Source organism: Papio anubis, chromosome 2 (assembly GCF_008728515.1).
Source record: "Papio anubis isolate 15944 chromosome 2, Panubis1.0, whole genome shotgun sequence".
NCBI classification, from domain to species: Eukaryota; Metazoa; Chordata; class Mammalia; order Primates; family Cercopithecidae; genus Papio; species Papio anubis.
In genome coordinates, this window is record NC_044977.1 from 183,289,118 (window position 1) to 183,316,322 (window position 27,205).

A 27,205-nucleotide genomic window follows, 5' to 3' on the forward strand; every position below is an offset into this window, starting at 1 on the left:
CCTGGGGATCAGGATCCCTGAGAACTGAGAGGACTGCCAAGTAAGGAATATGTCCAACATAGTAAGTCCATAGACTATCAGAGCTATACGACAAATTAGAGATGCTTTGAGCTAGGGCCCTTATTTTGCAGATGGGAAACTGAAGCCCAGAGAAATAGGAAACTTGACCAGCATTGTATATCATGGGGTAAGAGAAGATCATGAAATTTGGGGTCAGAAAACACTTGAGTGCTGGTTATGCTACTTACCAGCTCTATAACCTTAAGTAAGCCTCATTTTCCTCCTCATCAAAATGCAAATAATACTATCTGCCTTGGAGGACTATTGCCAGGAATAAAGAATACCCTGTCTGTGATAAAGCCCGCTATAGGGCACATGCTCACTGAATGTTCGTGCTCTTCTTTCATCCTCTTTCTCTTTTAATTTGCAGCTTCCTCTTTGAGTCCTGAAAGGCTCTTTCTTCTCTGTGATTTCAGTTAAGCTTGGTTGGTAAATACTTAAAAAAAAAAAAAAAAAAAAAAAGGCAAGGGTTAACTTTGCAGCTTGGAACTGGTTTATTTTAATATATGTAGAGTTATTTATTTTCTTCCCTCATATTTATTTCAAAGCAATGATTTCATTTTTCCAGAAGCACATGACCACTCTTCATTCTTCAAAGATAGCTATTTAAAAAAAAAATATCTTTAAACAGAAAACACCAGTGATTTTCTGGGCTCCATTCCCATTGGCTGGAATACCCCAGAGGAATTTAGTTTTTTTTTCAAGTCCCATTCTGGTTCTCTGTGGGACTCCCAGCTAAGGAATTTCCTGTGGAGTCGTTTTTGGCATTGCCTGGGTACTGCCACATGCACCAGGGAAATGAAATCCGCCTATTGTATGACTCTGCCGTTACAGAGGCCTGTGGAGGTGGTTGTGTTAGTGGTTGTGGTATAGAAGAGCTCATTGGCCTGGGAGTCAACAACCTTGGTTTTCAGACCTGGTTTAACCATTATCTAGGCTGCTGGCCTTGGGTGACGTGGCCTTTCCTCTCCCCTAGATATGCGTTTCCTTATTTGTAAAGCAAACAGATAAAGTGCCCTGAAGGGTCTCTGCCAGCTTTGACCTTAATCACAAACTGCTACTTAGCCCTATTTTGGGGGAGGAGAGGAATTTGGAATGATTTCCTAACCCTGACCCTTCCAACAGGTCATCTGGTTGTTACCGCAGGATTTCAGACTGCCTAGATTGGTTTGGTGTTTGACCCTCTTGTCTGAAACCTTCATAACATCTTTCTTTCCTTTCCTATCTGGAAACAAACATATCTCTTACTCTCTGACTCTTCTCTAAAGGAATTCAAGTTTTTAAAGGCAGTTACCTTGAGAGGTGTTGTCTTATACAAGGGTGGTAGTGATGGAATTTCAGTCTTTTTCTTATCCTTTCACTTTTTTTAAAACAAGCCCCAAAATCCTACATCACTATCTTAATAGGGTCATAGTGATATTTACAGAATGTAATAAAATATTCCGTATTTTCAAGATTCATTCATTTAATGAATGTTTATTGAGTGCATATTATGTGTCAGATATTTTTCTAGACACTTGGGGATATGGCAGAGAGAAGAGCTACTAAATTGCTGTTATTATGGATAGAAGAGCTAGACAATACACAACATAAGTTGAGATGTGTGGTATATTTGATAGGGTTACATACTAAGAAGAAGAACAAAGTAGGCAAGGGAGATAGGAAGGGTAGGGAATGAAGTTACAATCTAAACTGGGTAGTGAGGGAAGGCCTTACTAAGAAGATGACACTGGGGAAAAAAATAAAAGATGAAGGAAATGAATAAGAGGAATGGCATGTGCCAAGGCCCTGAGGCAGGAGCATCCTGAAATGTTCATACATGAGGAGGCTAATGTGTGCAGTTAGGACCAGAGTGGTAAGGGGGACCAGGTCATTGTCAGAACTTTGTTTTTTAATCTGAATTAGACAGGAAGCCACTGGAGAAGTTGAGTGGCAGGGTGATGTCACCCAATGTACTGTCACCAAGTTGATAATAGACCATAGAGATACAAGAATGAAAGAGGAAATATTAGCTAGGAGGCTCCAGCAGTCCTCCTTGAAAGAGGTGGTAGTGGCCTGTTCCAGGGTAGTAGCAGCTGTGGTTGAATCTGGATAAACTTTAAAGGTGGAGCTGAGAGGATCTGCTGGTGACTCAGATGTGCAGGATGAGAGAGGAATCAAAGATGCCCCAGGATTTTTGGCCTGTGCAACTGGAAGAATGGAGTGTCTACTTTCTGAGATGAGGAAGGCTGTGGGGGACAAATTTTGGGGCAATATGAGGAGCTCAGTTTTGGACATGGGCATTCTGTTAGACATTAAACTTGAGAAATGCCAAGGCCGCAGTTGAAATATCATGCCTGTAGTTGAGAGGAGGTGCCCAAGCTAGAGATGAAATTGGAGAGCCATCAGCATTTAGGTGGTTTTAAATGTCATAAGCCTAGATGAGATTATTTAGGGAGTGAGGGTAGAGAGAAAAGAAAAGAGGCCAAAGAGCTGAGCCCAGGGGATCCCCATGTAGAGAGGTTGGAAAAATAAGGAGAAACCAACAGAGAGACTGTGGGGACTGAGACACACAGAGCAGGATTCCCTGGGGCTTTCAGAGCCTTGGGAGCAGAGTGGGGACTGGAATCCAGGCCTTCACAGCCAGGTTCAGAGCTCTGTCTACTGGCCCAAGGCTCCTTCTCTCTCATGGCACCAACTACTTCTCGTATTGGAATCCTGCTGATGTCCCTTGCATGGGACACATTGTTTCATTGAATCTGAGCAGGAGGTGGATTTTTGTCTCTATTTTTTTTTTCAGTGCACTTGAAGTACTTCATAATTTTAAAATGCACTCAAATGAAAAGACTTGGTGGGAGGCCCAGACTGCTATCACGGATTTGGGCGTCAGACACGCAAACTCAGACCAAAGGGAGATGTTGTCAGAGTTGTTAAAAGAAGGATTCTCTTGTCTTGGATCCCATTGGCAGGCCTGGGCCACATGTAAGCATTTAACTGGCATAGATTAAATAAGCCAGATGGTTCCAGGCGATGGGCAAGATAGGATAACATCACAGGACAAATAGCCCATGGGGAGAAGAGAGTCCTCACTTTCAACCTAGGTCAGCATCTTCTGAGACCATGGGCCTGGTCTACATCTACACTGTGACCTTTGGATCCCCAGGCTTGCTCTGGTTGGTGGGGTATCATAACCTCTTACTTTGCAGAGGTCTCCATTGGGACTGAAAGATGCTGGCGGGGAAGACATGTTTTTGCCCATGCTGATCTGTTTGTCATTCAGGCACTCATCCTGGGTGTCATCCAGGCCCGACACACCTTCCCATTGTCATCACACTGCTTTATCCTAATACCCCATTCCTCACAGAAGACTCCCTTGGAGGCTTTGTGATCTGCCTAGGTGTTGAAATAGTCATGGTTCTTTTTCTTATTATCAGAAGCTCATTGCTAGGAATTAAGCTTGTGTTTCTGCATCCAAATGACATTTTTCTTTTCTTCTTGAAAAAGAAAAAAAAATGGCAACACAGGAAATTGTTGCAAAGGCACGTTTGTCTCCTTCCCTCAAGTTCAGAGAACCCATGGCTTCCTTTTATGGACAAGTGCTGGTACCAGTGGGTCACAGAAAGACCAGGGACCTGGAAAACCATTTCTGCTTTGGGGTTTTGGTTTCTGCCCTCTTTTCTCTCTACTTCTCCACTAATTCACTGTGAAATGCTAACAGAGGTTGGGAGTCTATTAAAAGTGACTTCTCTAGGCCCAGCCCCAGCTTATCAGAGCCCCAGGAGATTCCTCTCCTCCCTGTAAGCTGGCCTGCCTCGTTCAGGACCATTAAGTCTCTTGCCTAATGTACTGTAGCCATCTTGAGTCTCCCTCAGTTCACTGCATTTAATGCCTCATTCAAAAGGGAAAGCTGATCACATCTGTCTTTGGTTTAAAATCCTTAGATGGCTCCCTATTCCCAAAAGCAAGCTGTGTATTCCAGGCTTTTTATAATCCTGCACACAGAGATCTTCCCAAATGGTGTGACGTTCTTTCTCCCAAACTGTCTGTCTCTCTAGGGACCATATCACTCAGTTTACCCCAAAGCCCGGAGTCCTTTCGTATCTCTGCTTTCTCATATGCTACTCCCCGGTGCCTGGGATGCTCCTCCTCTTCTTTGGTTTACTACTGCAAGGTAAAACAGCACTGTTCTTTCCAGAAAACACTAGTGCAGAAAGGTCTTAGCAATGGTGTTGCTACTGAGAGTCACCAAATAGTTTTGGATCATGGGCTACAATACCAGGGAATCTACCTCATCTCTGTATCTTGCCAGCTGAGTGACCTAAGTCAGAGGTTGCACACTGGTGGGATAGCCTAGAATAATGACTCTCAAATTGGATGTCCATTAGAATCACCTGTGGATCTTTAAAAATTCCGGTGCTCAGGCCTTACTCTAGGTTGATTATATTTGGATATCTGTGGTTGAGATGCAGACATTGGCATTTCTTTAAACTCCCCAGGAAATGCCTGTGTGTAGCCTCAATTGAGAACCACTGGTGTGCGAGTTAAGGGATTGGGCTCCAGAGTCCATCAGAACTGGCTTCAAATCCTGATTCCTCTACGCCCTAGTTGAGAGATCTTGGGTCACATTTTTTTTTTTTTTTTTGAGATGTAGTCTTGCTCTGTTGCCTAGGCAGGAGTGCAGTGGCATGATCTCGGCTCACTGCAAGGTCCGCCTCCCAGGTTAAAGTGATTCTCTTGCCTCAGCCTCCCAAGTAGCTGGGATTACAGGTGCCCATCACCATGCCTGGTTAATTTTTGTATTTTTAGTACGCATGAGGTTTCACAGGTTGATCAGGCTGGTCTTGAACTCCTGACCTCAAGTGATCCGCCAGCCTTGGCAGCCTCCCAAAATGCTGGGATTATAGGTGTGAGCCACCGTGCCTGGCCTACTCTTCTTATAAGGACACCAGTCCTACAGGATTAATTAAGGGCCCACTCTACTCTAGTATGACATTTTCTTAACTAATTATGTCTGCAATTACCCTAGTTCCAAATAAGTTCACATTCGAAGGTAGTGAGGGCTGGGACTTTAACATATCTTTCCCATTTTGGCTCCTCTTGGCTGTGACAGTTTCTTAGCATGTCCTTGTTTTTGATGACCTTAACAGTTTTGATGAGTGTTGGTCAGGTACTTAGTAGACTGTCCTTCAGTTGGGATTTACCTGATGTGTTTCTCATGATTAGCCTGGGGTTATGGGATTTGGAGAGGAAGAACACAGAGGTACAAAGTCATTTTCATCATGGCACACAAAGTCACATAGCATCCATGTGACTTAACACTTTTGTATTAACCTTGATTACCTGGCTGAGGTAGTGTTTATCAGGCTTCTGCATAGCAGAATTACAGGGTCCCACCCCACCCCGCCTTTTATACTATATTCTTTGGAAAGAAGTCACTATGTGCTGCCAACACTTAAGGGATGGGGACTCATGCTGCATCTCTGGAGCGATGCATGATTTTGCATTTTTTCAATGGGAGATTTGTCCATTCTCCCAGTTGATTTATTTGCTCAATAATTTATTCATGTAAGTGTCTACTCGTGAATATTTATTTTATACTTTGGGTTATTATCCAATGCTGTGTTGTTTTGTTGCTCAACATTCCAGCTTTGGCCAGTGGAGCTCTTTCACTTGCCTCCTGTGTCCCTTTGACATATCCCCAGCACTGTGTAGCACTTTGAGCATTTCCTCACTTTCTGGGACTACAAGATGCTCCGGGCTCAACTTGTGTGTTTCCTGCCCCAATCCTGGAATCAGCCCTTTCTTTAAAGAGCCCGTGTTACTTTTATCGGACGATGATAAACCAAGACCTGCGCACTAAGAGTGCTCACTGCTGCTGGGGTATTTGTGCTCCTAAGTTGGCCCACATTTTACACTTCACCACACTTCAGGTTACTCACCTGTAAAAGGAGGATAAGCATAGTCCTTTCATGACATTTTCTTGTGGAAAATCAAATTAGAGAAAGTGTGTAATAAGCAGATAGTAAATGCTCAAAAATGTTAGTGATTATTATTTCCCATATAACTTTTTATATTTGAGTAAACTTATAATTTTCTAAGTTCTTTCCTATCTGCTAATTCATCAGATTCAACAACCTCAGAAGAGAGGTTATTCTACAAATGTATAGATGAGAAAATTAAATAAATAAGGGAATCAACCTATGCTGCACCAGAATTCAAGTCTTTTGATTTTGAGACTTATTCTAGACCAAGATTGGTTTCCACCTCTGTCATATGAGTGGTCTATATTCCCCTCCCTAACTCTTGCCCAACTCTAGCTTGAAGGGCTTCTTTGTGGTGGTGTTTCTTTGATTCTTGCTCTCCATTGAATAAGATTAACTGAGGCAGAAAGAAAGCATAAACTCCAATCCAGAACAGGCCACCCATAGACATGGTGCCATATTTTCTAAACCAAACATTGAACATATGATTCAAATTTATTAAATGCCACCGATAATAGTAAATTTAATAAAGGGGTGGCATTTAATAATTGTAATGTGGATGCAGAAACACCGGCATTCTGGGATATTTGGATAATTTACAGGAATAATAGGACAAGTATTTAAACAGAGCTGACCCAAAAATGTAAGACATGGCTTTGTATTTATAATAATCTTTCTATCATAGTCTCTCTCCCTTCATGGTACAGTGATCCTACACGAATAGAGCAAAATGTTGGTAAATGGAAACAACTCACTAGAATCATCAGTGCATAAAAAACATACAAACAAACAGGGAGCTTGGACTCAATGCAGATGTTTATTGGAACTAATGTTTGTTTTTTCATAAGAACAACAGCTTCTGTTGTTAATAAAATCTGTGTGTGATTATTATTGCTAACAGCAGCACTCATGGTATGAAATTATAGCTTCAGTTACAGAGAGGTGGGTTTTGGTTGCACAAAGAGGAGATCTTTTTAAGTGGCAGCTCATTTAAAAATTTTCTTACTTATTTTTAAAAAAATTAATATTCACAACCAATGATTCAAAAGGCAGCAATTTTAAAGTTGGAATGAGCTGCAATTGGGGATAGTGAGTTTCTCATCAGTAGAAATGCTCAAGAATGAGGTCGTGAAGTTAGACAAGGTTGTTGTCCTCACAGATACTCCAACCCTCTGCTTCTATAGCTCTGTGAGAGATTGGGGTTTCTTGGGCCTTAGCAGCAGTGCAGGAGCTGGCACAGCTAATAAGCGCTTGTAGATCACGGGGAAGCCTGGGTTCCATGGCCTATTTAGACATTTTCTCAGGATAAGGATGAAATTGCAATTGGAGGAATAAAAAAATAAGCTGGGTCCAGCCAGAAGTCAGTATTTGTGCACAAATCTTGAGGCCATTTCAAGTCCTGTTTAGAATTCTAACTTCAAGGAGAAAAGCTCTTTTTGGTGTTAGTTCTGATCCCAGAAAATGAGTCTACTGGACATGCGTTTTTGTGGGAGGAGCTGGTATAATACAGGAAATCTTGAGTGGACATTTACTATTGTTCTCCCTCCATCTGGAAGGCCTCCTCCGTCTTTACCTGTGGACAAAGCTCCGGTCCAGTCACCTCTTCTGAGAAGCCTTCTTGATTGATATTTCCTCCCCCAAAACCTTCATACCAGAATGGTCTTTCTTTTACCTCCATGACTTTCCAAAACAGCACTTGGCAGGGTTTATTCCATTACACAGCAGTCACTTACGTATGTTTCATGTCTCCCAATAGGAGCTCCTAGAAGGTATGAATGATACTCTCCTCATCTAGGTAGTTCCCACAGCAGTCAGCACAGCCTGGGCTGTTGGGGTGTGCCCAGGCCGTGCTTGAAATGGGAAGGTATGGTGTCTTGGAATGCCTTGGGGTGATTCTAAAACAGCATTACAGTTCTTTGGCATTGAAAATGGAGTTTCTGCTAGCCTGACAAGTGTCTGATGGAGTTGGGTCCTATTGCCACCTTCCCTTTACAGAATAAACAGCAGGGCACAGAGGTAGAGTGACTTGTTTATAGAACCAGAGGCAGGCTGTGAATTGCTGTCCCTGAGTATTCAGCCTGGGGCTTTATACATATAAATATATATATATATATATATATATATATATATATATATTCTCATTCTCCATCATCTTCCTCTTTTTTTTCAAGAGAAGTGGAATTACTCCAACAGCTGCATACAGGTCAAGAGTTAAAATCCCCCAGGGAAGATCAATTTCTATAAAACAGAAGACAGGAACTTGGAGATTCTGATCCCTTGGAGGGCTTATATCTTGGAGCTCTGGAGGGCATAAGGTCTCTAGAAGTTTCCCGAGAGAGGATGGGAGAGGCATTCTGCTTGGAAAACACTTATGGCCTTGCAAGATTAGGGAGTTCAGGGTAAGTCTCAGGGGTGAGGAGTTGGGGAACGGCTGCTTGGGGTCAGCTGTGGACATAGGAAGGAAGAGTCTAGGGGCCTGGGGTACAAACTCCTAGGGCCCACCTCGTGCAGCCATTTCCCAAGAAGGGAAGGAGGCCAGGGCCCAGAGCAGATGCTCTGCTTAGGAATAAGGAAGGATCCCTTGGCTCGCACTTTGCCTGGCCTATGTCCTTGGGAACCCACCCGTAGTGGAAAGGGGTGGATATTGCGGGAGCAGCAGCAGCATTTTGTCTGCATCAAAGTTCCTTTGAACCGATTGTAATTTTTGCCTTTTGGTTACATTGGCTTTACCTCATCTTATCAGGGGGAAAATGGATTCATTGTATCTTAGATCGTCAGAGCTTGGAGGACCCTTTGAGATGAGGGAAAAGGACTTGCATAGGGTCATACAGGGGGCTAAGGGCAGAGCTAGTTCTAGAACCTGGTATCTGCCTTTCCAAACCACAATCCCCAGGCTCCCTCCTGTCCCTGCTTCTCTCAGGCCCTTCCACAATCTGGCGTCTAGCGCATGTTCCTAGCTACATTGTTAGGGGACATACCACAGGACTCAGAACCTTGTCTGTTTTAGTTTTTAGGGGTGAGGGCGAAGATTGCTGTTAGGAAAGTTGCACGGTGGCATAGAGCATTTAAGGGTAGATGGAGATGGTCAAGGTTGAGGGGAGAGGTGTGTCACTGATCAACCCTAAGACCCAGGCAGGGGTTTGTAAGAGAGCTTCATTTGCCTGGTAGACACACCGACCTTCTGCTAAGGCGCATTTATTGAAAACATAGGGTATGCTATGCACTGTGCTAAGTGCTATGCATCTGTTAATTAATTTTTTCCTCATCAGACTTTTATGAGGTAGGTAAGGTATAGCATTTCCATCTTATGAAGAAATTGAGGTTCGAAGAGATGAAGTCACCTGCCCAGCACTGCAAACTAATAAGTGATACAGCCTGGATTTGGCCTCGTGTTCTGAGCACTCCCCTGCTCTGTCTCTTTAAAGAGAGTGAAAAGGGGGCGAAGATACCCGCTCTATTGCTCAGTAATGGATAGGCTGAAGGAAGAGGGAAGGAAGGGAGGAAAGAAGAAATGGCCGCTTGCATCGGAGGATTGTCCTTTGCTGCTGACTGACCACAACAGGTGGTGCTGGGGCTGAGGGGCCAAATTCAGTTCCTCAGTCTGGTGACCCTCTGGATCCAGTCCTTGTTGTGATGGATGTAGGAGTACACTCCGTAGCGGTCCTTCTTCCCGCAGCCGTCACCCCAGGACACAGTGCCCACCAGGTACCACTGGCCTCTTTCTCTATTCAGGGTCACCATGGGGCCTCCAGAGTCACCCGCACAGGCGTCCTTTCCCCCTAGATGAAAAAGAGACGCAGACGAAGATAAAACGCCCCTTCCCAGCCCAAGTCTCCTTCTCCCACGTCTGGATTGTAGTTCAGAGAATTGGACACTAGAGGGCACAGCAGACCGTTGGACCCAAACCTGGGCTCCGGGCGGTTCTAGGTTAGGCCACATCAAAGCTCAAATGATTCTAGAAAGCCCTGGTTCAGACTTTCTTCCCTCCCTCCCTCCCTTCCTCCCTTCCTCCCTTCCTCCCTTCCTCCCTTCCTTCCTTCCTTCCTTCCTTCCTTCCTTCCTTCCTTCCTTCCTTCCTTCCTTCCTTCCTTCCTTCCTTCCTTCCTTCCTTCCTTCCTTCCTTCCTTCCTTCCTTCCTTCCTTCCTTCCTTCCTTCCTTCCTTCCTTCCTTCCATTCCTCCTTCCTTCCTTCCTTCCTTCCTTCATTCCATTCTTTCATTCCTTCCTTCTCCTCTCTTTCTCATCTTTCTTTCCTCCTTCCTTCCTTCATTCCATTCATTCATTCCTTCATTTCATTCATTTTTTCATCTTTTCATTTCTTTCGTCCTCATTCATTTTATTTCGTACCATTCATTCATTTCATTCATTCGTATTACCATCATCACATCATCATCATTACAACAAATGTTTTGAGAAACAACCGGATGGGTTGAATACCCCAGACTAGGTGCAGTGGCATGATCTCAGCTCGCTAACCCTCTTGCCTCTGGTTCAAAGCGATTCTCAGCTCAACTTCCTGAGTGGCTGGGACTACAGGCACCTGCCACCGCGCCCGGCTAATTTTTGTATTTTTAGTAGAGATGGGGTTTTGCCATGTTAGCAAGGCTGGTCTTGAACTCCCGATCTCAGGTGATCCGCCCGCCTCAGCCTCCCAAAGTGCCGGGATTACAGCCAAGAACCATCGCGCCCGGTCAAGGCCTTTCTTAAGGGAAACACTGGACTTGGGAAGGGAATGATGAACATCCTGTAGATATCTTTTCTCCGATGCATCTTATCCTGTGGAGTCCCTCCTCCCATGCCTTCCTCCAGTCCCCTGCACCCCCACACTGGCAGCCCACCAGGCTGGGAGGCCTCTGTGCTCCCTTGCTGGCTCTGCCCCATTCCCTGGCTGGCAACGCCCCTGTTGTTTGCCAGCCTCTTAACCCACCTTCCTTCTCCCCAGCACAGATCATGTCCCTGGTCACTTTCTTCTTCAGTGGGGCATAAGCCTTCTGGCAGGTGCCGTGGTCAACAATTGGGATTTCAATCTAGAACACAAAGCTGTTATTGGTCTCCATCCCTGGCTGAGAAGCCTCTGCTGTTCTAACACTCCCGAAGCCAGCTCCTCTCCACTCCATACCTGGATGGACCTATGTCTACCTTAGACTTGGTCTAAGAGACTGCCCCGTGCTACAGGTGAAGGAACAGCTGAGTGGAGAATCAGGAGGCCCGTGGTCTAGGGCAGTCTCGGCTATGCAGACCTTGGCTGTGTGAACTTGGGCAAGTAATCTGCCCTCTCTGGCACTCAGATTTCTCATCAGTAAGATAGAGATAATAATACTTGCCTAGGAGATGTATTAGTCAATAGGACAATGTATGCATAAATGATGGTCAGTTTTCTTTTCTCTCACCCCTACTGTAGGACCTAGAACATGTGGCTTACTCATTGTTTTTCAGACTCTGAGACTCTGTTTCCTCATCTGAAAAATGGAAGTTGCAGTACTTGATATACTAATCACTGTACAAGGAGGAAAGGCATGAACAAGTGCTTTGTAAACTGCACACGCTGTATACATATTAGTTACTGTGGAGTTATCACTGCTGGCTTTGCAGCAAGCGCTTTCTTATGTTGTCCTCCTTCACCACAGTATGAGCATCTGTCTAGATGCTGGATCCGTATTTTATGCATTTCTCTCTTATATTGCTTGGAGTTTAGTAGATACCCAGAAAAAATATGTATATTTTGCACTGTAGCAAAATTGATACAGAAAAATAAGGCATTGTGGCTATTATTGCCCTTGATCCAGCATGGGGGTAACTGTTGAGTAGATGTCTGGAATAAAAAGAGGAAACATATGATTCTCTTTCAGTCAAATCAAGAACTGAATGGGCCATATTATCTAAATGGACAACTCCTGTTGCCCTTGCTGGGAGGAAGCCAAAGGCCATTCAGATCCCTCTTGGGCTATGGCCTTCCCTGGATAAGGGGAGAGGAAGCCAGGGCAAGGTGGTCCTCAGGACAGGTCCTCAGCTCCTGTTGAGCACCAGATTCATCGTTCAGGTATCATTTCAGCATCACTTCCTTTGGGAATGCTTCCCAAACCCCTGAGATGAGATCAGGTTCTCTTTCATATGTTCTGGAGTGTCCTACACTTCTCTTTCTCCACCTTCATCACATCCAGAACTACTTTCTGTCCATCCCACTTGACCATAAGCCCAAGGGGGCCAGGGACCAGATCTATCCTTTTACCCCAGCCAGCTAGTAGCTAGTACAGCATCTGGTACCAAGGAAACACCAAATAGACCCCCAGGAGCTAGTGGATGAAGGGGTGAATGGTTGTTGTAAATCCCAAGTCTTAAAGTATGTCAAAATAATATATGTGGAAGAATTTAGAAACTAGCCGTGTCAGTCATAGGCCCCGATGATATCAGAGCCAAGCAGCTCTTTGAGGGCAGCTCATGTTGCCCCATAACTTTGCAGCTGGAAATAGTATCTTATGATCTAGAGAGGCAAAATGTCTTGTTTCAGATGACCCAGCAAGTTAGTAGGAGCCAAGACTTGAAACCGTGGTTCCCTACTTTTCGTTCAGTGTTCTTTTTTGTTTGTTTGTTTGTTTGTTTTTTCCTGAAATGAGTGGAATATGAACTTCTAAGTGTAGGTTCATTACTGTCAGGTTCATTACTGCAAGGACTGTGGTTGTCAAGAGCCTGGCTCATTCTGGCCAATTTGGTGTGCAGTTCTCATGGTGCACAGCTGGATTGCCATCCATAGGGGTGTCTAAACTTGCTGCTTTCTGGGAGAATTTTCATAAGCTCAGCCTTTAATAAGCTACCAGGAAAACTTAACAGTGTTTAGAGGCTAGAGTCCATGACATGTAGAACAAACAAATCAAGCTTTCTGGGGTTCAAAGTCCCATTGAACTGTGGAGGTGGCTCTGGGCTCCTAGTTTCCTTCTCACCAACCCCCACCCAAGCCTCGAAATTCCGAAGGGAACAATATGGAGCAGGAAGGCCCAGTGCAGAGCTGAGGTGTCACTGTCTGTGGGTTATAAAATGAACTTCACCTCCATCAGGGTCTCTGGGAACCTTTGCAAGAACTGCTTCCCCCAGCCACTGACGATGACCATGGCTCCTGAAGGAGAGAAGATACTGTGAGAACAGAGAGGCTGTCTGCAGGGTGTTTGGAGGGGTGCAGCTTACAGCTCCATCATCCTCTATCTGGGGAGGAAAGACTGGATTGTTCTTCTCGGAGAAAGGTGGCATGGTGGGGAGGAACGTGTGAAGGGCAGCTGGGCTAGGGGTTACCTGCAGCAGAGCTAGGGGTACTGGTTTCTATGATGTGTTACTGGTTTACTTGTTTAGTTTTCTATTCTGTCCCACCCTCAACCACCTGAAACTTAGGGTCCATGAGAGCATAACCTCATTCTAGGTCACTGCTATATCGCAATGCCTATAACAATGCTGGCACATAGGAGGTGCTCAATCAAGAATGGCGAATAAATACAAAAGCCAGCCTAGTCCACTATATGCTATGCTGCCTTTAGCAAGCCCTCCTCTCTGCTCCCCTTCTAAGCCTCGGTTTTCCTGTCCATACAATGAGGAGGCTGGACTGGTATTCTCTAAAACCCCTTTCAGACTTGACATTCTAGGAGTCTACGAAGTTGGTAAATCTGGGGGGCAAGGTGGAAGTGGGTTGAGCGCCGACAGAGCCATTATTTTCCTGTTTGAAAAAGAGCCTGGACACTGAAAACAGTGTTGGGCCTAAAGTCAGAAAACCTGTACTATATCCCCAGATCTGTTTCACACAAGCTGCATCTCAGATGAGTCACCTCACCTTGCTGACCTTTCGTTTTCTCATTTGTAAATGAGGCTACAATGCCACCTTGCAAGGCTTGCATGGTTCATAAATAAGTTAATGAACATAAAGCATATGGCACATGGTAGGCACATGGCACCCAATGAGTCAAAGCTAGCTATATCTGTGCCTTTCCTGTTGGCTCAGTTCCCCTAAATACTCCTCAGATGACATCTCAGCCATTTTCCTTTTGAGCTAAAGGAAGTGAACTATGATGTGGCACCATGGAAATTGAATGAAAAGGAAGCCAGCTGGCATGGGTCGCCTATGTTTAAGTATTATCTCAAACATGGAAATATCACAGCCACCACATGGGATAGCATCTCTGGTTTAGAGGTAAGGGGATTGAAGCTTAATGAAGTTAAATAACTTCCTCAAGATCACCCAACTGGGAAATGGTCGCAGTGGGGTTTGAGCCTGTGCTGAGTATTAAGCCATTGTCCCCCAGCTGGAGACTTTCCCTTCTACACTCTGCTTTGTGGCACTAGGGATGACTCTCTGAAGTGGGCAGTTCTACTTTGCTAGCTGGCTTCCTGAAAACAGGGGGGCACTTTCAGAGAGGCAGGAAGACTTGCTGTGGCTGTTGGCATCAGCCCTAGCAATGGTTTTTCACCCCAGTAGTGGCCATTGTTTCCAGCTGTTTTCCTTAGCACATTAGACTCTTCTGCAGAAGTTCAGGTTCTGGCCCCATAGGGCCGCTTTCCAAGCTTCTCGTTCCTAACTCCAGGTTCTTACCTATGTTTCCCCTGCCCTAGGGTTCGTGGTTTCTTTCTGCAGGTACCATCTCTATGATCTCAGCTCTTCCCTTTTACTTCTCCAATCCTCCAGTGCCCTATATTAAATTCTCTCTGTTACCATAACTAGTCTAGTTTTTGTTTTTCTATCTGGACCCTTAGGTCTGACTGTTTACTATGTGCTTCCCACAACTTTTGCTGCCTTGGACCCAGTTCTGACTTGGCTGTTTGAGGGGAAGCAGCTGGTGAGTCATGCAGACACTATCAGCTGACTTAATTGGCACCAGAGCTTCACCAACATGAAGACGGACTCCCTGTGGAGGCACCAGCTGCCCTGCAGAGGTGGAGGTGGGGGAAGGTACCTTCCTGCTGGGGTCCCTCGGGCAGACAGATGGGCATCACGAAGGCATTCAGCACTGGGCTCTCCAACAGCTCCACCAGAGCCACGTCATTCTCGAATGTGTTGGGGTCATACTGGGGGTGGAGAGTGATGTGTTTGACGCGGAGATGCTGTTCATTTTCATCTGACCGGAGCCTCCAATGCTTGCCTGGGCAAGAAGACATGTGGGGCATGGGGGCAAATGGGGGATAAGGTCACACCTTGTTCCCTGTCAGCCCCCACCCCAGCCCCATCCAGCCCATGCTTCTAGCCTTAACCCTTTCACTGCCTTCACCCACCTTTCCCAGACATCCCGCCCTGTTGGTCATTCTCTACATACTCTCATGGGTTCCCACCTCTGTCTTTTTTCAGGAACTGATGCTGTTGCCTTGTAATGCTTGTTCTGATGCCTGCTGCCACATGTTCAATCCATATCATCACCTTCAGTGCCTGGGTCAAACATGACCTCCTCCACGTAGCCTCTCGACTCTTGGGTTAGAAGTCTTTCCCCTCTGAACTCCCATGGCACTTTATCTGTTCTTCTTCTACAATACTTACTGCTTGCTACTTTCCATTAGAGGTCTCTGTGCTCATATCTTATTCCTTTATTAGACTGTAAGCTCCCTGTGGGCAGAAACTAGGTCTTGATTATACTGTGTCCTTAGATCCTGGCATAGTGTCAGTAGATAAATATGTGTAGATCTGAACTGAATCAGCTGGTGTTCTGATTTTATAAACAAGAGAGGAAGTCTGGATTGTATATGTATGATCCGCTTGAAACCAGAGGTTCATGGAAACCTAACAGGTCTTTGGAAATTATCTAGACTGGTCTCCTCATTTTATTGTTGTGAAACTGAAGCATAGACTTCAATGCCTAGCTCATGGTCATGTGTCTGGAGAATCATATTTTGCACTTGGACTCAGGTTCCTGGACCTCCATCCCAGGTGTCCTGCCCCAACAAATGAGTGAGTGAGTGAGTGAGCACACACTCTTTGTAAAGGGCCAGTTGGTCATCCCATTCCCAGAACCACAGCTGGTTTCAGGAGTCAGCTTGCCCCTCACTCACTCACCCAGGATGATTTTGAAGTCAGAAGGGCTGAGCAAGTCTGAGTTGCGTAGGGTCGGATCTTCTGGATCGAGCGACTGGTGGAGGCAGTGTGCGGCGGTCACAATCCAGCTGGAGCCTGGGGAATAGAACACATGTGCCATCGTCCTGCACTGCCTGGTCTTGCCTTCCTCTGTCTTGAGCTGAGGATCTTCAGACTACTCCAGGGGACCCCTCAAGACCTCGAAAATGTCCGTATTTCTCTCCATTGTATTTTATGGCCCCCAACTCAAATGCTCATATGATCCTAATCTGAAGATATGGGGATTTAAACCTGTGATTTTTACCTGCCTTTTACAACCGAGGCCAGGACTGAACATTGTAAACAGGATTTCAGGGATTCTTTAAGCCTGTGGCATTGGTGAGAGCCAGAGAGCCCAAGGTGGGTGCACAGAAAGCTTGTGGTCAACTGGCTGCCTTCTCAGGCCTTGCTTCTCAAAGTGTGTTCCCTGGACCAGCAACATTAGCATCACCTGCAAGCTTCTTAGAAATGAAGACTCTTAGGCCGGCCCCACCTCGGATCCACTGAATCAGAATTTTCATTTTAACAAGACTCCCCAGTAATTTGTATGCACGTTAAAGTTTAAATTTGACGAATCAGAAGCTAGCTACACTGACTGCACATTAGAATTACCTGGAGAATGAAAACAGAGAAAATCAGTGACTGCACCTATATTTAAACCATTTATGTCATGGGGGTGGAGCCCAGGCACAGATAATGTTTTAAACATTTCCTTAGTTAATTCTATTGCTGCCGGGGTGGAGAATCACTTCTCTGATCTAGACCTTTCATTATATAGACAGGAACCCTGAGGCCTGGAGAAAGCAAAGATGTCCAGGGGCACCCAGCAGGTTGGTTTCAGGGTCAGGGCCAGGTCCAGACCCCGGGGCTCTTGATAGTCAGCTTAGTGCATTTCCTGTGTCTCAGCTGGCATCTTTCTCTGGATGGACAGGCATCTGCCCTTCGTTTAACAGAGGGTCAGGCTTCCATTCACCTCTTATGTGGAGCAGATGACAAGCCCATAAGTAGCTGAGCCCAGAGACATATCCAGGATGAGCCAAGCAGAAAGAAAAGCTCTAGAACATGGGGGTGGGGGAGGCTGAGTATCAGGTCAAAGTTCAGGGTCGAGGGCAGAAGTGCTTAGTCCCAGAGCAGGTTCCAGGCTCCACTTTATCCTCTCAGGAGCAGCTATGTGCTCCTGGGTCCTGGCCAGGGCTCCACTTAAGTCACTCTTCTCTGCCCTGGGCCATTTTTTTTGATCTCTGCCCATGTCCAGGACCAGATTTTCCAGGTGGGTCAGGTGGGCCGAGGTACCCAGGTTAGGAGAGCCTGCCTTGGTGTGGGACTCTGGGCTGTTTAGATGAACCCAGGGGTGTGCACTGGCCAGTTCAGAGATACAGCTTGGCCTCCCAGCTCTGCAGATCCCACTACCCAGGCATCAGTGTGGGCATTAACAAGGTGCTTTCCCCTTCCTCTGTCCCTCAGCTGCTTTCCTGTTTCTTCTGCCCTCTCCTATCCCTCCCTTGCTCTTTAAGACTGAATGATAGGAGGTAGACAGAAGTGATAGATCAGAGTTGCTGCAAGGAGTACGAAGTGTGAGGGCATTCCAGCTTGGCTGGGGGTAGGGAAGTGAACGTCAAACATTTTTCAAACATAAGTCATAGGGAATAAACACACAATGAATAACAATACATGGTGGACATTAGTGGACTCAAAAACTCAAGGTTTGTCCTAGCTACTCGGGAGGCTGTGGCAGGAGAATGGCTTGAACCCGGGAGGTGGAGGTTGCAGTGAGCTGAGATTGCGCCACTGTACTCCATCCTGGTGACAGAGTGAGACTCCGTCTCAAAAAAAAAAAAAAAAAAAAAATCAAGGTTTAAGAAAATGAATTCATTCTTAAAATTAGGTACACACAATCCATCTTTCTTATTTGCCCTCTAACAAAATCGGAGATGTCTGGTGAAGCAGAGTCTTCCCTCCCCCTGCGCTTGCTGGCAGCTCATCCTCCACACCACCCTGCTTCTCTCCAATTTCCCTTCAGGTCCCTCCTTTCCTGGCTTCTTCTCTCCTGGGTATCTTGTGCCCTGCCAGTACCTCTTCCTCTTGTTGGATTGCTCCCTTTCATTTTTCTCTTTACTGTCATCAATCCTCTGTCTTATTTTCCAGGTGTCTCTCAGTGTTCCCTGTCTCTCTCTGTCCTCTCCATTGTTGTCTTTCCAATTCTGGTCCTCTGTTTCTCTTCCCTTCTCTCCCTTGGTCCTTTCCCTGACTCCGCTCCCACTGCACTGCCCTCAGCCCTTTCTGGCCCCTTAATACCTTCCCTCACTCTCTTTGCCTCTCTGGGGGACTCCTTTGAGTGAGACCATTCATCTTTGGGCCTGTGAGAATTTAAGGATAAATTCCTTGCAGAGTAGGGTTTTATGTAGCCCTGGTGCTGTGGCTGCAGCTCTAGCCCAGGCCTGGTGCCTTGCCAAAGGGATCCCCGCCCCAGAACTGTCCACCCTGGTTGGATCTGGAGGAGGGTGACGCTGATTGAAAGGCATGCCCATCAGCCTGGGAGCTGCCCATGCAGAGATGGGCCAAGCCAGGCCTTCTTCCTCGGTGGTGGGATCTGATGCAGAAGTAGATAGCCTAGATTGCTATTCAGCTTTCTTTTGACATCAGAAAAGGAACAGACCTCAGATTGCCTGGACCAAACTGTGGCAGGGAGAGCCATCAGCTGTTCTCATTCTTGCTCCCACTCCCACCCACATTCCATTACAAAGGTGACAGTCCTATTTCCCAGTGTTATTGAATCTGCCTCCTTGTTTCCATCCCTCATGCCCTGTTCTTATTCTGAGGCTATGCCTTCTCTCCCCGCTACTGCAATGGATGCTTCACTGATCTCCTGGCCTCCAGTTTCACCCTCCTTTTTATCAATGCGGCCTCTGGAGAGAACTTTCCAGAACATACTTATCAACTTAAAGCAGCATTCAAGACAAGATAGAAATTCCTAAGCATAGCATTCAAGGTCTTTGTAAATCGACCTTTCCTGATCCCCAAGGGTGAGTTTCCTGGCTCTCCCTGACCTCACATCCCTGGCATGCCCTGTCTTTGACCCCCATGCACTGTTATTGATGGTTGAGAGACTCCCTGACTTTGTCCTTCCCAGTGCCAGAGACAGACCAGGATCCAGTCTAGTCGAGAATTCTTTCTACCATACTGCACCCTGTACCCTGATGCTAGTGTGCACAATGACTCACAATGAAGAAACCTTGGTCAGTCTCTAAGGAGGGGGTTCAGTTCCTTAGCTTCCACCTCTTCCACCTTCTCCTTACCTAGAAGGGAGCCCCCACAGAAGGGCTGCCCATTCAGGTGTGACAGCATGGCAATCCAGGGAGTGGTACCCTGCTGGGCTGGGCGTCCATTGAAGATCCTGGCCATCAGCTTCCGGGAGAACTTGGGCAGCCCACACACTGCATCCAAGGGAGGGAGGGAGAGACAGATCAGACTCTGGACTATATCTTGCCCACTGCCAGAGCTCCCAACTCATCACCCTGTTAGGAACATCTATTATTTTTGCTCCTCCAGCATTAATTGACCTTCCTGATAATAGCATCTCAATCTTTCTTTGGAGTCTGCACTTTCCCCATTCTTAGTCTATGCAGTTAGAGTTGGATTGATCTCACCTCTGGTTTCAGGGATAGAAATGTGACTGATCAAAGCCATGCACTTTCTGGTCACAGCAATTGCTCAGAGATGGGAATGTGACCTTGGCTGGACCAATGAAAGCCTTACTTGAGAATTTTGCTAAGCATATTAGAGAAGAAAAAGTCATTCCCTACTGGAGTTGCCAAGCTATTAGCCATAAATCCAGATCTGTCAACAATCATTTCATTAAGAGTCTACTGAGACTGATGAAGAAAAGTGGAGCTGACAGTTGAGGGGCAAAGAGAGAGAGAGAGAGAGATTGCACCATAACAGTTGAGCCCTTTGATCTAATCATACGTGAAGCCTTTTGGTACAGCCTTTTCAGTTATATGTGCCTATAAATTACCTCTCTTTTTTCCCCTTAAGCTGCTTATGTTGGCTTTATGTCACTTACTAATGAAAGTGTCACAGCTAATAAGGAATCATTATGCTCCATCCAAGGAATCTTGTCTCCTGAGAGAAGCCCTTCCTCAGGGCCTTGTGGAGCTGAAGATCCTCACCACCACAGTGTCTGCCTGCTCCATCCCATTTTCCACTGGCTTGAATTGACACACATGCTCCCACATACACACTTTACAACTGAATAGCCCTTGGAGACCATCTGGTCTATCCCTCTTATCATTCAGCTAAAGAAACCAAGGCCCGGAGAAGGAAATTGACTTGCCAAAAGGTATTCCATGAGTTAGTGGCAAGACTATCAATCTAGGTCTCCTGACTCCCAACTCTGGACTTTTCTTACTCTGGCCAGCCCCATAAACTTTTAACTATGTGGCTTCCCAGAACACTCATAACCCAAGCCCCTGGATCCAGGCAGTTACCTGCTACCTTTTTAGCTGTGACTAGGCTGGAGAAAATCACAGATAAATGCTCTGCATCCACAACCTTGATGCAGCCTCAGCATCTCCCAGCATCATTCTACATGCCCACAGCCAGCTTCCCCAAGCTAATGTCCTGCCTCCATTCCCAACAGACTCTCAGAGCCCACTGAGTGGGAACTCCCTGAGTGGGAATCCCACTGAGTGCAAACCATCCTCCTCACCATCTCTTCTCCCTGTAAACTTTGTTGTCTTCAGAACTAATTTTTCACTCTGGATCTCTTAACTTTTGAACTCTTGGAGACCTGGCCTTGGAGATTATCACCCCTCTTCTGTATTTTTCATCTCTCCTTATTCTATGCCTCTAAAACACAGTCAAGACTTTTCATCCTAAAAATCAGCTTCCATTTCCCCGTTTGCCATTCATTCCACAGTCTCTCCTACTCCTCCCTTCTATAGTAAAGCTTCTGAAAAGACGAGTTGACACTCCTTTCCCACATTCTTCCTCCCCCTTTGGAGCTGTATTCAGAAGAAGAAAGTGCCATGTACTGCACAAACTTGGAAATAGGCAGCCATTTGAATATTTAACAGGTCTACAAATAGTAGATGGAAATAAAATGTCTCTGAGACCATAAATGGAACTTCAACCATGATATCTACATACAGAGTAGGATACTATTTTTCGAATCTTATCAGATACATTTTTCATCCCTAGGAATTCGCTGTGCACTGTGGCTCCCAAGCCACTGAAGCTGGAGCATCCATGGTTTTAGGCAAAGGCTGGATAAGGCTTTGACTTGAAAGAGCAAAGCAGAAACCAAAGTCTGGAAAGACGGACTTTCATTTTGAAGAATCAGGCTTTATAGTAAGAATAAAAAATGTGTAGGTTTCAAGGAACCAAAAGATGGAGAACTGAACATGTAATTTTTACCACAAGGCTTACAGAAGATGCAAGGGCAGTTTCCTACCTCTGAGAAAAGAGCTAAAAGCCCATCCTGGGAGACTGAGAAGGCTAGAGAGAGAGAGGAAGGAGGGAGTACAGAGAGAGAGAGAGAGAGAGAGGACTAAGGAAGAGAGAAGTCCTAGAGACGTGAAACTCACGCATGCAGCCTGCTGCCTGCATACCCCTCAGGGATGACAGTGGAGACTTGACACCTGTCCTGGGGAACTTCCTTCCTGGAGTCCTTCATTGGGACTCTTAGCAGCATTGGGTGCTGTTGACTACTTCATCCCTCTTTACAGCTCCTCCTCTTGGCTTCTGAAGCACTTTTCTCCCTGTGTTTCTGATCCCTTCCCTTTTTTTTTTCTTTTCCTTGGGGCCTCTCTTTTCTTCATGCCTTCTGTGATGCTGGTGTTTCACCCATTCGGCCCCAGGCCTTGGTCTCCTTTTCTTATCTGTAAATTTCCCCTAGATGATGCCCTCTACCTCTATGCCATCATACTACCCATGTGCTGATGAATTTCAAATCAGTGTCTTTCAATCTGTCCTGTCCTCTAAAACTCACCATTCTTTACTGCTGACTTACATTTCCAGCTGGTTGCTCATAAACTCTTCCAACTCAGTGAAACCAAGCCCGAGTATCCACCCTTCACTAACCTTCTCCCCTTTCTTATTCCAGATGTCTGCTAATGTCTGAATCAACCACGTCCTTGTTGCCTCTCTTTTCTTCAACCTCGTGTTCAATCAGTCACTAAGCTGCTGGTAAATCCCTGGGAGAAGGAGAGGGATGTGTCTCCCCGACTCCATGTCACAAAGTGCTCTGTGTGTAACCTCGTCATGCCTCAGTACCTCAATATGTCACAACATAAAGTCCAAGTATCTAAAGAAAAGCAAAAGTTGGAAATGTAATAGAACATGAGACACGACAGCCCTTCAAACCATAAAGTGCAAAGCATAAATATGCTCTTATTTTCATTCTCAATAGTATAAAAAGAATGGCATTTTCATTATGGTACAAACCAAAAACAAAGGCAAACCATGAGTGCATCCCATGGTGAGACTTCACTATCACATGCCACTCATGCTCGAACTTATCAAGAGATGCCTATAGGCCAAGCCCTGCTGAATGTATCACTTAAATCGATTTAAACTGCCCCTTGTCCTGTCTGCACTGTCACAGCCCTATGGCTGGTGGGTCTGCACCATCCCTCATCAGGACAGTTGCAGTAGTTGCATAACTGCTTTCCTAGCTCAGCTCCTTCCTTCCACTTTCCACACCATGCTGCCCACCCTCAGACCTACTGAATTCAAATTTTCCAGTGGGTGAGACCCAGCAATCTGCATTTTTCACCAGCACCCCAGGTGATTCTCATATGCCCCAAACTTAGAGAATCACTCATTTCAGGACAGTTCAAATAGAGTATGCCTTTAAAAACTCTTCCCACTCAATGCCCACCGCTCTCACTTTAACCATGGCCAGCTTTCATGCTTTGAAAGCTTTCATGCTTTTTTCCACTCTGCCCCTTCCCTCCTATCTCCCATGCATCCTTTGAAGCCTCTGCAAAGCTATTCCAAGCCCCTTCAGCTGTATGAAATAGCCCCTTCTTTAAGTTCCTATAGTACTTAAATCTCTGTTCTTTTTACATTTAACTTCTTTTGCCTATGTAAGACCTATATGCACATAAGCTTGTCTTGCATAGAAACTAGCTGGCACAGAACATGTTCTCCGTGACGCTATAGTTTCCTGAGCAGGACTCATAGCTGGTTTTGCACTCAGCGTGTGGCACCACGTGTAACTTGACATACTGCAGGACATCTGACAAGGTCTGCATGCCGCTGCTGATGATCTCATCCAATGTCACATTGGGACTGGAGATGCCCTAGCTGGTCACCAGGCCCAGCACGTAGGGGGCCGGGCCTTCAGGCTCAAGTCCTTTGAAGGCAAGGACTTAAATGCCAGGCACTTAAACGAAGGAACAAGCAGCCTCTGAGAAGAAGACACATCAGTAACCAAATCCTTTCCTCATTACCTCTTGGATAACGTCCAGATACCAAAAGTTGTACTTTTTCTGCAACAAGGGAGATTTTGGTTTCATGAGGAGGCCAATTTCTTTTCAAAAAAGTCAAAACAAATGAACACACTTCCCCAACAATAACAAAACCTATAGCCAAGGCTGTTGGTTATCCATGAGGGTTTATTTCCACTTTAGACCCCTGATGGGAGCAACAATGCAGAGGCCCTTTACAGAGTGGTGAAGCATATCATATAAAAGATACAAAATATACCATCTTTACATGTGCCATTCATAGACATAGGAGTGTGCTTTGACGAGCTGGTTGGAGAAGTGGATACTTCCCAGTCATTCCCTCTCAGGGGCTTCTCTGGCTGTCTTGCTCTGATGGAGATTTCCAGGACAGAGAGCTCCAGGTAGAAGGAGGACAGTCAGCCCTGTGAGGGCCAGAGAGGCTGCTGGCAGTCAGGGAAGCTCTGAGTGCTCCAGCTAGAAAGACCCTGCAGGGGACCTAATACCCTCCTATTGCTGATGGAGAACCAGAGACTCAGAGAAGGAAAATGATTTCCCAAAGGTTATACAGCCAGCTGGGAGCAGAGCAGGGACTAGAACCCAGGACTCTTGGCTCTTTTCACTGCCTGCCATGGGTGAGCCTCTGATTCCTTTGACTCTGGAAAAGGAAGGAGTGGGTCTCTCTGAACATTCTGTGGGGTGGATTCTCCGCCCAGCTTATGCCCTGGGGATGCCAGGCAGCCTGGCAGGATTTGGGTGACTTCTAATGTGCCCACCCCACTCTTTCGTCCATTTTCCTGCCCAAAAGCACAGCAGGATACGGTGTGGGTCTTTTCTTTTGCCAGGTAATCAGCTAAGTCCCCAAATTTGGGTCTGGGGTTCAGGTAGTAGCCTTTTAGATAATATATTTCAAGGCTGAAAGATTGCTTTGTGCTTGTCTGGAGCAGCAGGTATGGACATCCATGGTGTCAGCTGGTATTTCAAGGTGGCATATGGGCCCAAACGTGTTCTGAGTTGACAATGCGAATTTAAGGGCTTGGTGAGCCTCCCGCTGATATTCTGCTCCCACTAGTCAGCACAAACCTTCCCAACTTTCTCCATGTCCTTTGAAATTCCTTTAATGGGGAACATAAGGGATAAGGCTTAGACTGCAAGAAGCTTTTGGGAGAGAAACCCCCGGCAAGAAAGTTCTCCAAGGGATTACACTAGGAGAGAGGGGCTTGGCTATGAGCCATCTCCCAAAACCTGAATGCTCTTCTCCTAGAGGAAGGACTAGGCCAAGGCTAGTCCCAGAAGGCAGAGCAGGAAAATATACAGATGCAGCATTCAGTTCAATGTTAGAAACCATTTTCTAATAGTCAGGTCCAAGCTCAGTCATACCAACAGTGGAACCGATGCATTTGATAAGTGGTCAGGAGTGAATAAAGGCCACTGGGATAAGAAGTATGGCCTGGAGAGGAGTGCTGGGATGGCCTTGGTTTAGCTCCTGCATTGTGTTACTGGGGAGAGTGAGGCCCAGACAGGGGAAGAGACTTGGACAAGCTCAGGAATGCAGGTCTCCTGCCTAGAGCCTTTTCCTATACCACACTGCTGCCTCTCACGGTCCTGGGGGCTCTCTCTGTAGGAGAAGCCACCGCTAGGTCAGTGTATTCCATTCCATTTGGTCTGATAAGTAATGTGGAGTGTGCTGTCGGAAGTGCAGTGTAGCTTCACTCAGGGGAGGCAGGCCCTGAGGAAGGAAGTCAGCTCACCGTTCCACCTGGGGCTCTGCCTTGTGGTGAGCCCATCTGCTCCCACACCCAGTCCACATAGTTGGAGACCTTTGTGTAGACTCCATAGACCTGCTTGCTGCCACATTCTTCAGGTCCCCCCCAGGACACCAGGCCTTGCACCATCCAGCGCTGGCTCAAGTCATCAAGGATGACAAAGGCCCCACCGCTATCTCCAAGGCACGTGTCTTTGCCGCCCTCATAGTAGCCAGCACAGAACATGTTCTCCGTGACGCTGTAATTGCCTGAACGGGACTCATAGCTAGTTTTGCACTCAGCGTGAGGCACCACAGGTAACTTGACATACTGCAGGACATCTGACAAGGTCCGCGTGCCACTGCTGATGATCTCATCCACTGTCACATTGGGATTGGAGATGCCCCAGCCGGCCACCAGGCCCAGCATGTGGGGGGACGGGCCTTCAGGCTCAGGCCTTGGCAGGCAGACAGGCATAACGTGGGGTCCCAGGGGCACGGGCTCCTGCAGCTGCACCAGAGCTATATCGTGGTTGTAGTTTTGGATGTTGAAGTCTGGGTGGAGCACCACTCGGGCAGCTGAGCTGTTGACTGCCCCTGATTTGTCCCGCACATCATGCAAGCCCAGGTAGACGGTGACGTACTCCTTGGAGACTGGTATCACCGTGGTGTCTCTACGCTGGGAGCGCAGCACATGAGCTGCTGTGAGGATCCAGGACTCAGAGAGCAGGGCCCCACTCCCAAACCACTTGTCGTTTGGCACTCTCGAAGTGTCCTCCACCACTATCAGGGCCTGCCATGGGAAGAGGCCGGGCTCAGCATTTCGGCCCCCGATGATCCTCTTGACCAGGCTTGGCAGGGAGCGGGAGGGCTGACCACACTCTGTAAGGAGAAAGAGGGAACAGGGACAAGAGACAGAGACTGGTCAGGTCAGCCATATGACAGAAGCCACAAAGAGAAATTCACATGTCACCTACTATAGATTATGCCACCATGGGACCCTAACCTGCCTGGGTCATGCTAGCCTGGAAGAGCTCTACTCAGGGTCATTTTGGGTCTACGTCTCTCTAGGCTGGCCCATCTCTAGTCTGGCTCTTCTGTAGCTGGGACCCTCTGTGGACTGGACCACTCTGCTCGGGCTTTCTCTATCCTGAACCACCTCTGGCTAAGACCACCTGTGACTCGGACCATTGACAGCCATCTATTTCTAGTAGTGGACACTTATCCCCTTCCTTCTCTAGAAAGGCAGGTCTTATTTCAGAAGTTGTCCATGCTATGGGAACCTAGAAAGCTTCTGAACGTTTTCTTTCCATGGGGACAGAGAGATGGAAGGAACCTAAAAAACCATCTAGCAGGCCACAGCAAACGCTAGACTGGTAACAAAGATGCTGGAAGTCTTGACCTGGCTTTTCTCTTCCATTTCCCTTGTGACTCTGAGTCAGTAAATTTCCCTCTCTGGATTTCAATTTTTGATCTGTCAAACGAGGCATTTGGTCACAATGATCTCCAGGGATCCTTCAAATTCCAGGGATCCTTTAATTTTCGTTTTATTTGCCTTAGCCATCACCATTTTCTAGGTGAGTAAACCTCCTGAGTTTAAGTGACTAGCCTAAAGGGATACGACTCTTAAGTCAGATAGCAGGAGCTTAACTAGATTCTAAGTCTAGTATCCCACACTAACTCAATAGATATTAAGACCATGGGCATAGGGCCTTAAACCTTTTCTTCTCTGTCCTAAAAGAATCTTGCTATAAATTGGTGCCCATGGATTAAGGCCCAGGGCCTCCAGGGTTGGGGAAAGATGGCATAATCTATAAGCAATGATGCATGGACCCTACTCTGGGCCACCCATCATTGCACCCAGGAGCTGTGTAGTACCTTTAGGGGAAGGAGAAAGATCTGAGCAAACTTCATTCCA

The 27,205-nt window shown here is 46.4% G+C and overlaps 2 protein-coding genes across 9 annotated transcripts in view; one reads left to right on the forward strand and one right to left on the reverse strand.

The window, feature by feature from the left end:
- RTP1 (receptor transporter protein 1) overlaps positions 1 to 27,205 on the forward strand; it is a 142,597-nt gene that overhangs the window by 70,412 nt on the left and 44,980 nt on the right. Inside the window, exon 3 of one of the 6 annotated variants that reach the window (XR_004182353.1) lies at positions 14,751 to 14,826. The exons of the other annotated variants lie outside the window; for them this stretch is intronic. The gene's annotated coding sequence lies outside the window, so the exon portion shown is untranslated. Of the gene's footprint in view, positions 1 to 14,750; positions 14,827 to 27,205 lie in introns of those variants that run through there. 6 annotated transcript variants of the gene reach the window in all.
- MASP1 (mannan binding lectin serine peptidase 1) overlaps positions 6,819 to 27,205 on the reverse strand; it is a 76,973-nt gene continuing 56,586 nt past the window's right edge. For 2 of the 3 annotated variants that reach the window (XM_017956032.3, XM_017956033.3), the window contains exon 11: positions 23,695 to 26,169. In XM_017956032.3, the coding sequence (XP_017811521.1) occupies positions 25,286 to 26,169 (884 nt within the window). In that variant the 3' untranslated portion in view covers positions 23,695 to 25,285. Of the gene's footprint in view, positions 9,800 to 10,947; positions 11,048 to 13,063; positions 13,132 to 14,950; positions 15,137 to 16,038; positions 16,153 to 19,391; positions 19,530 to 23,694; positions 26,170 to 27,205 lie in introns of those variants that run through there. The other variant, XM_009201913.4, reaches the window with a different exon arrangement.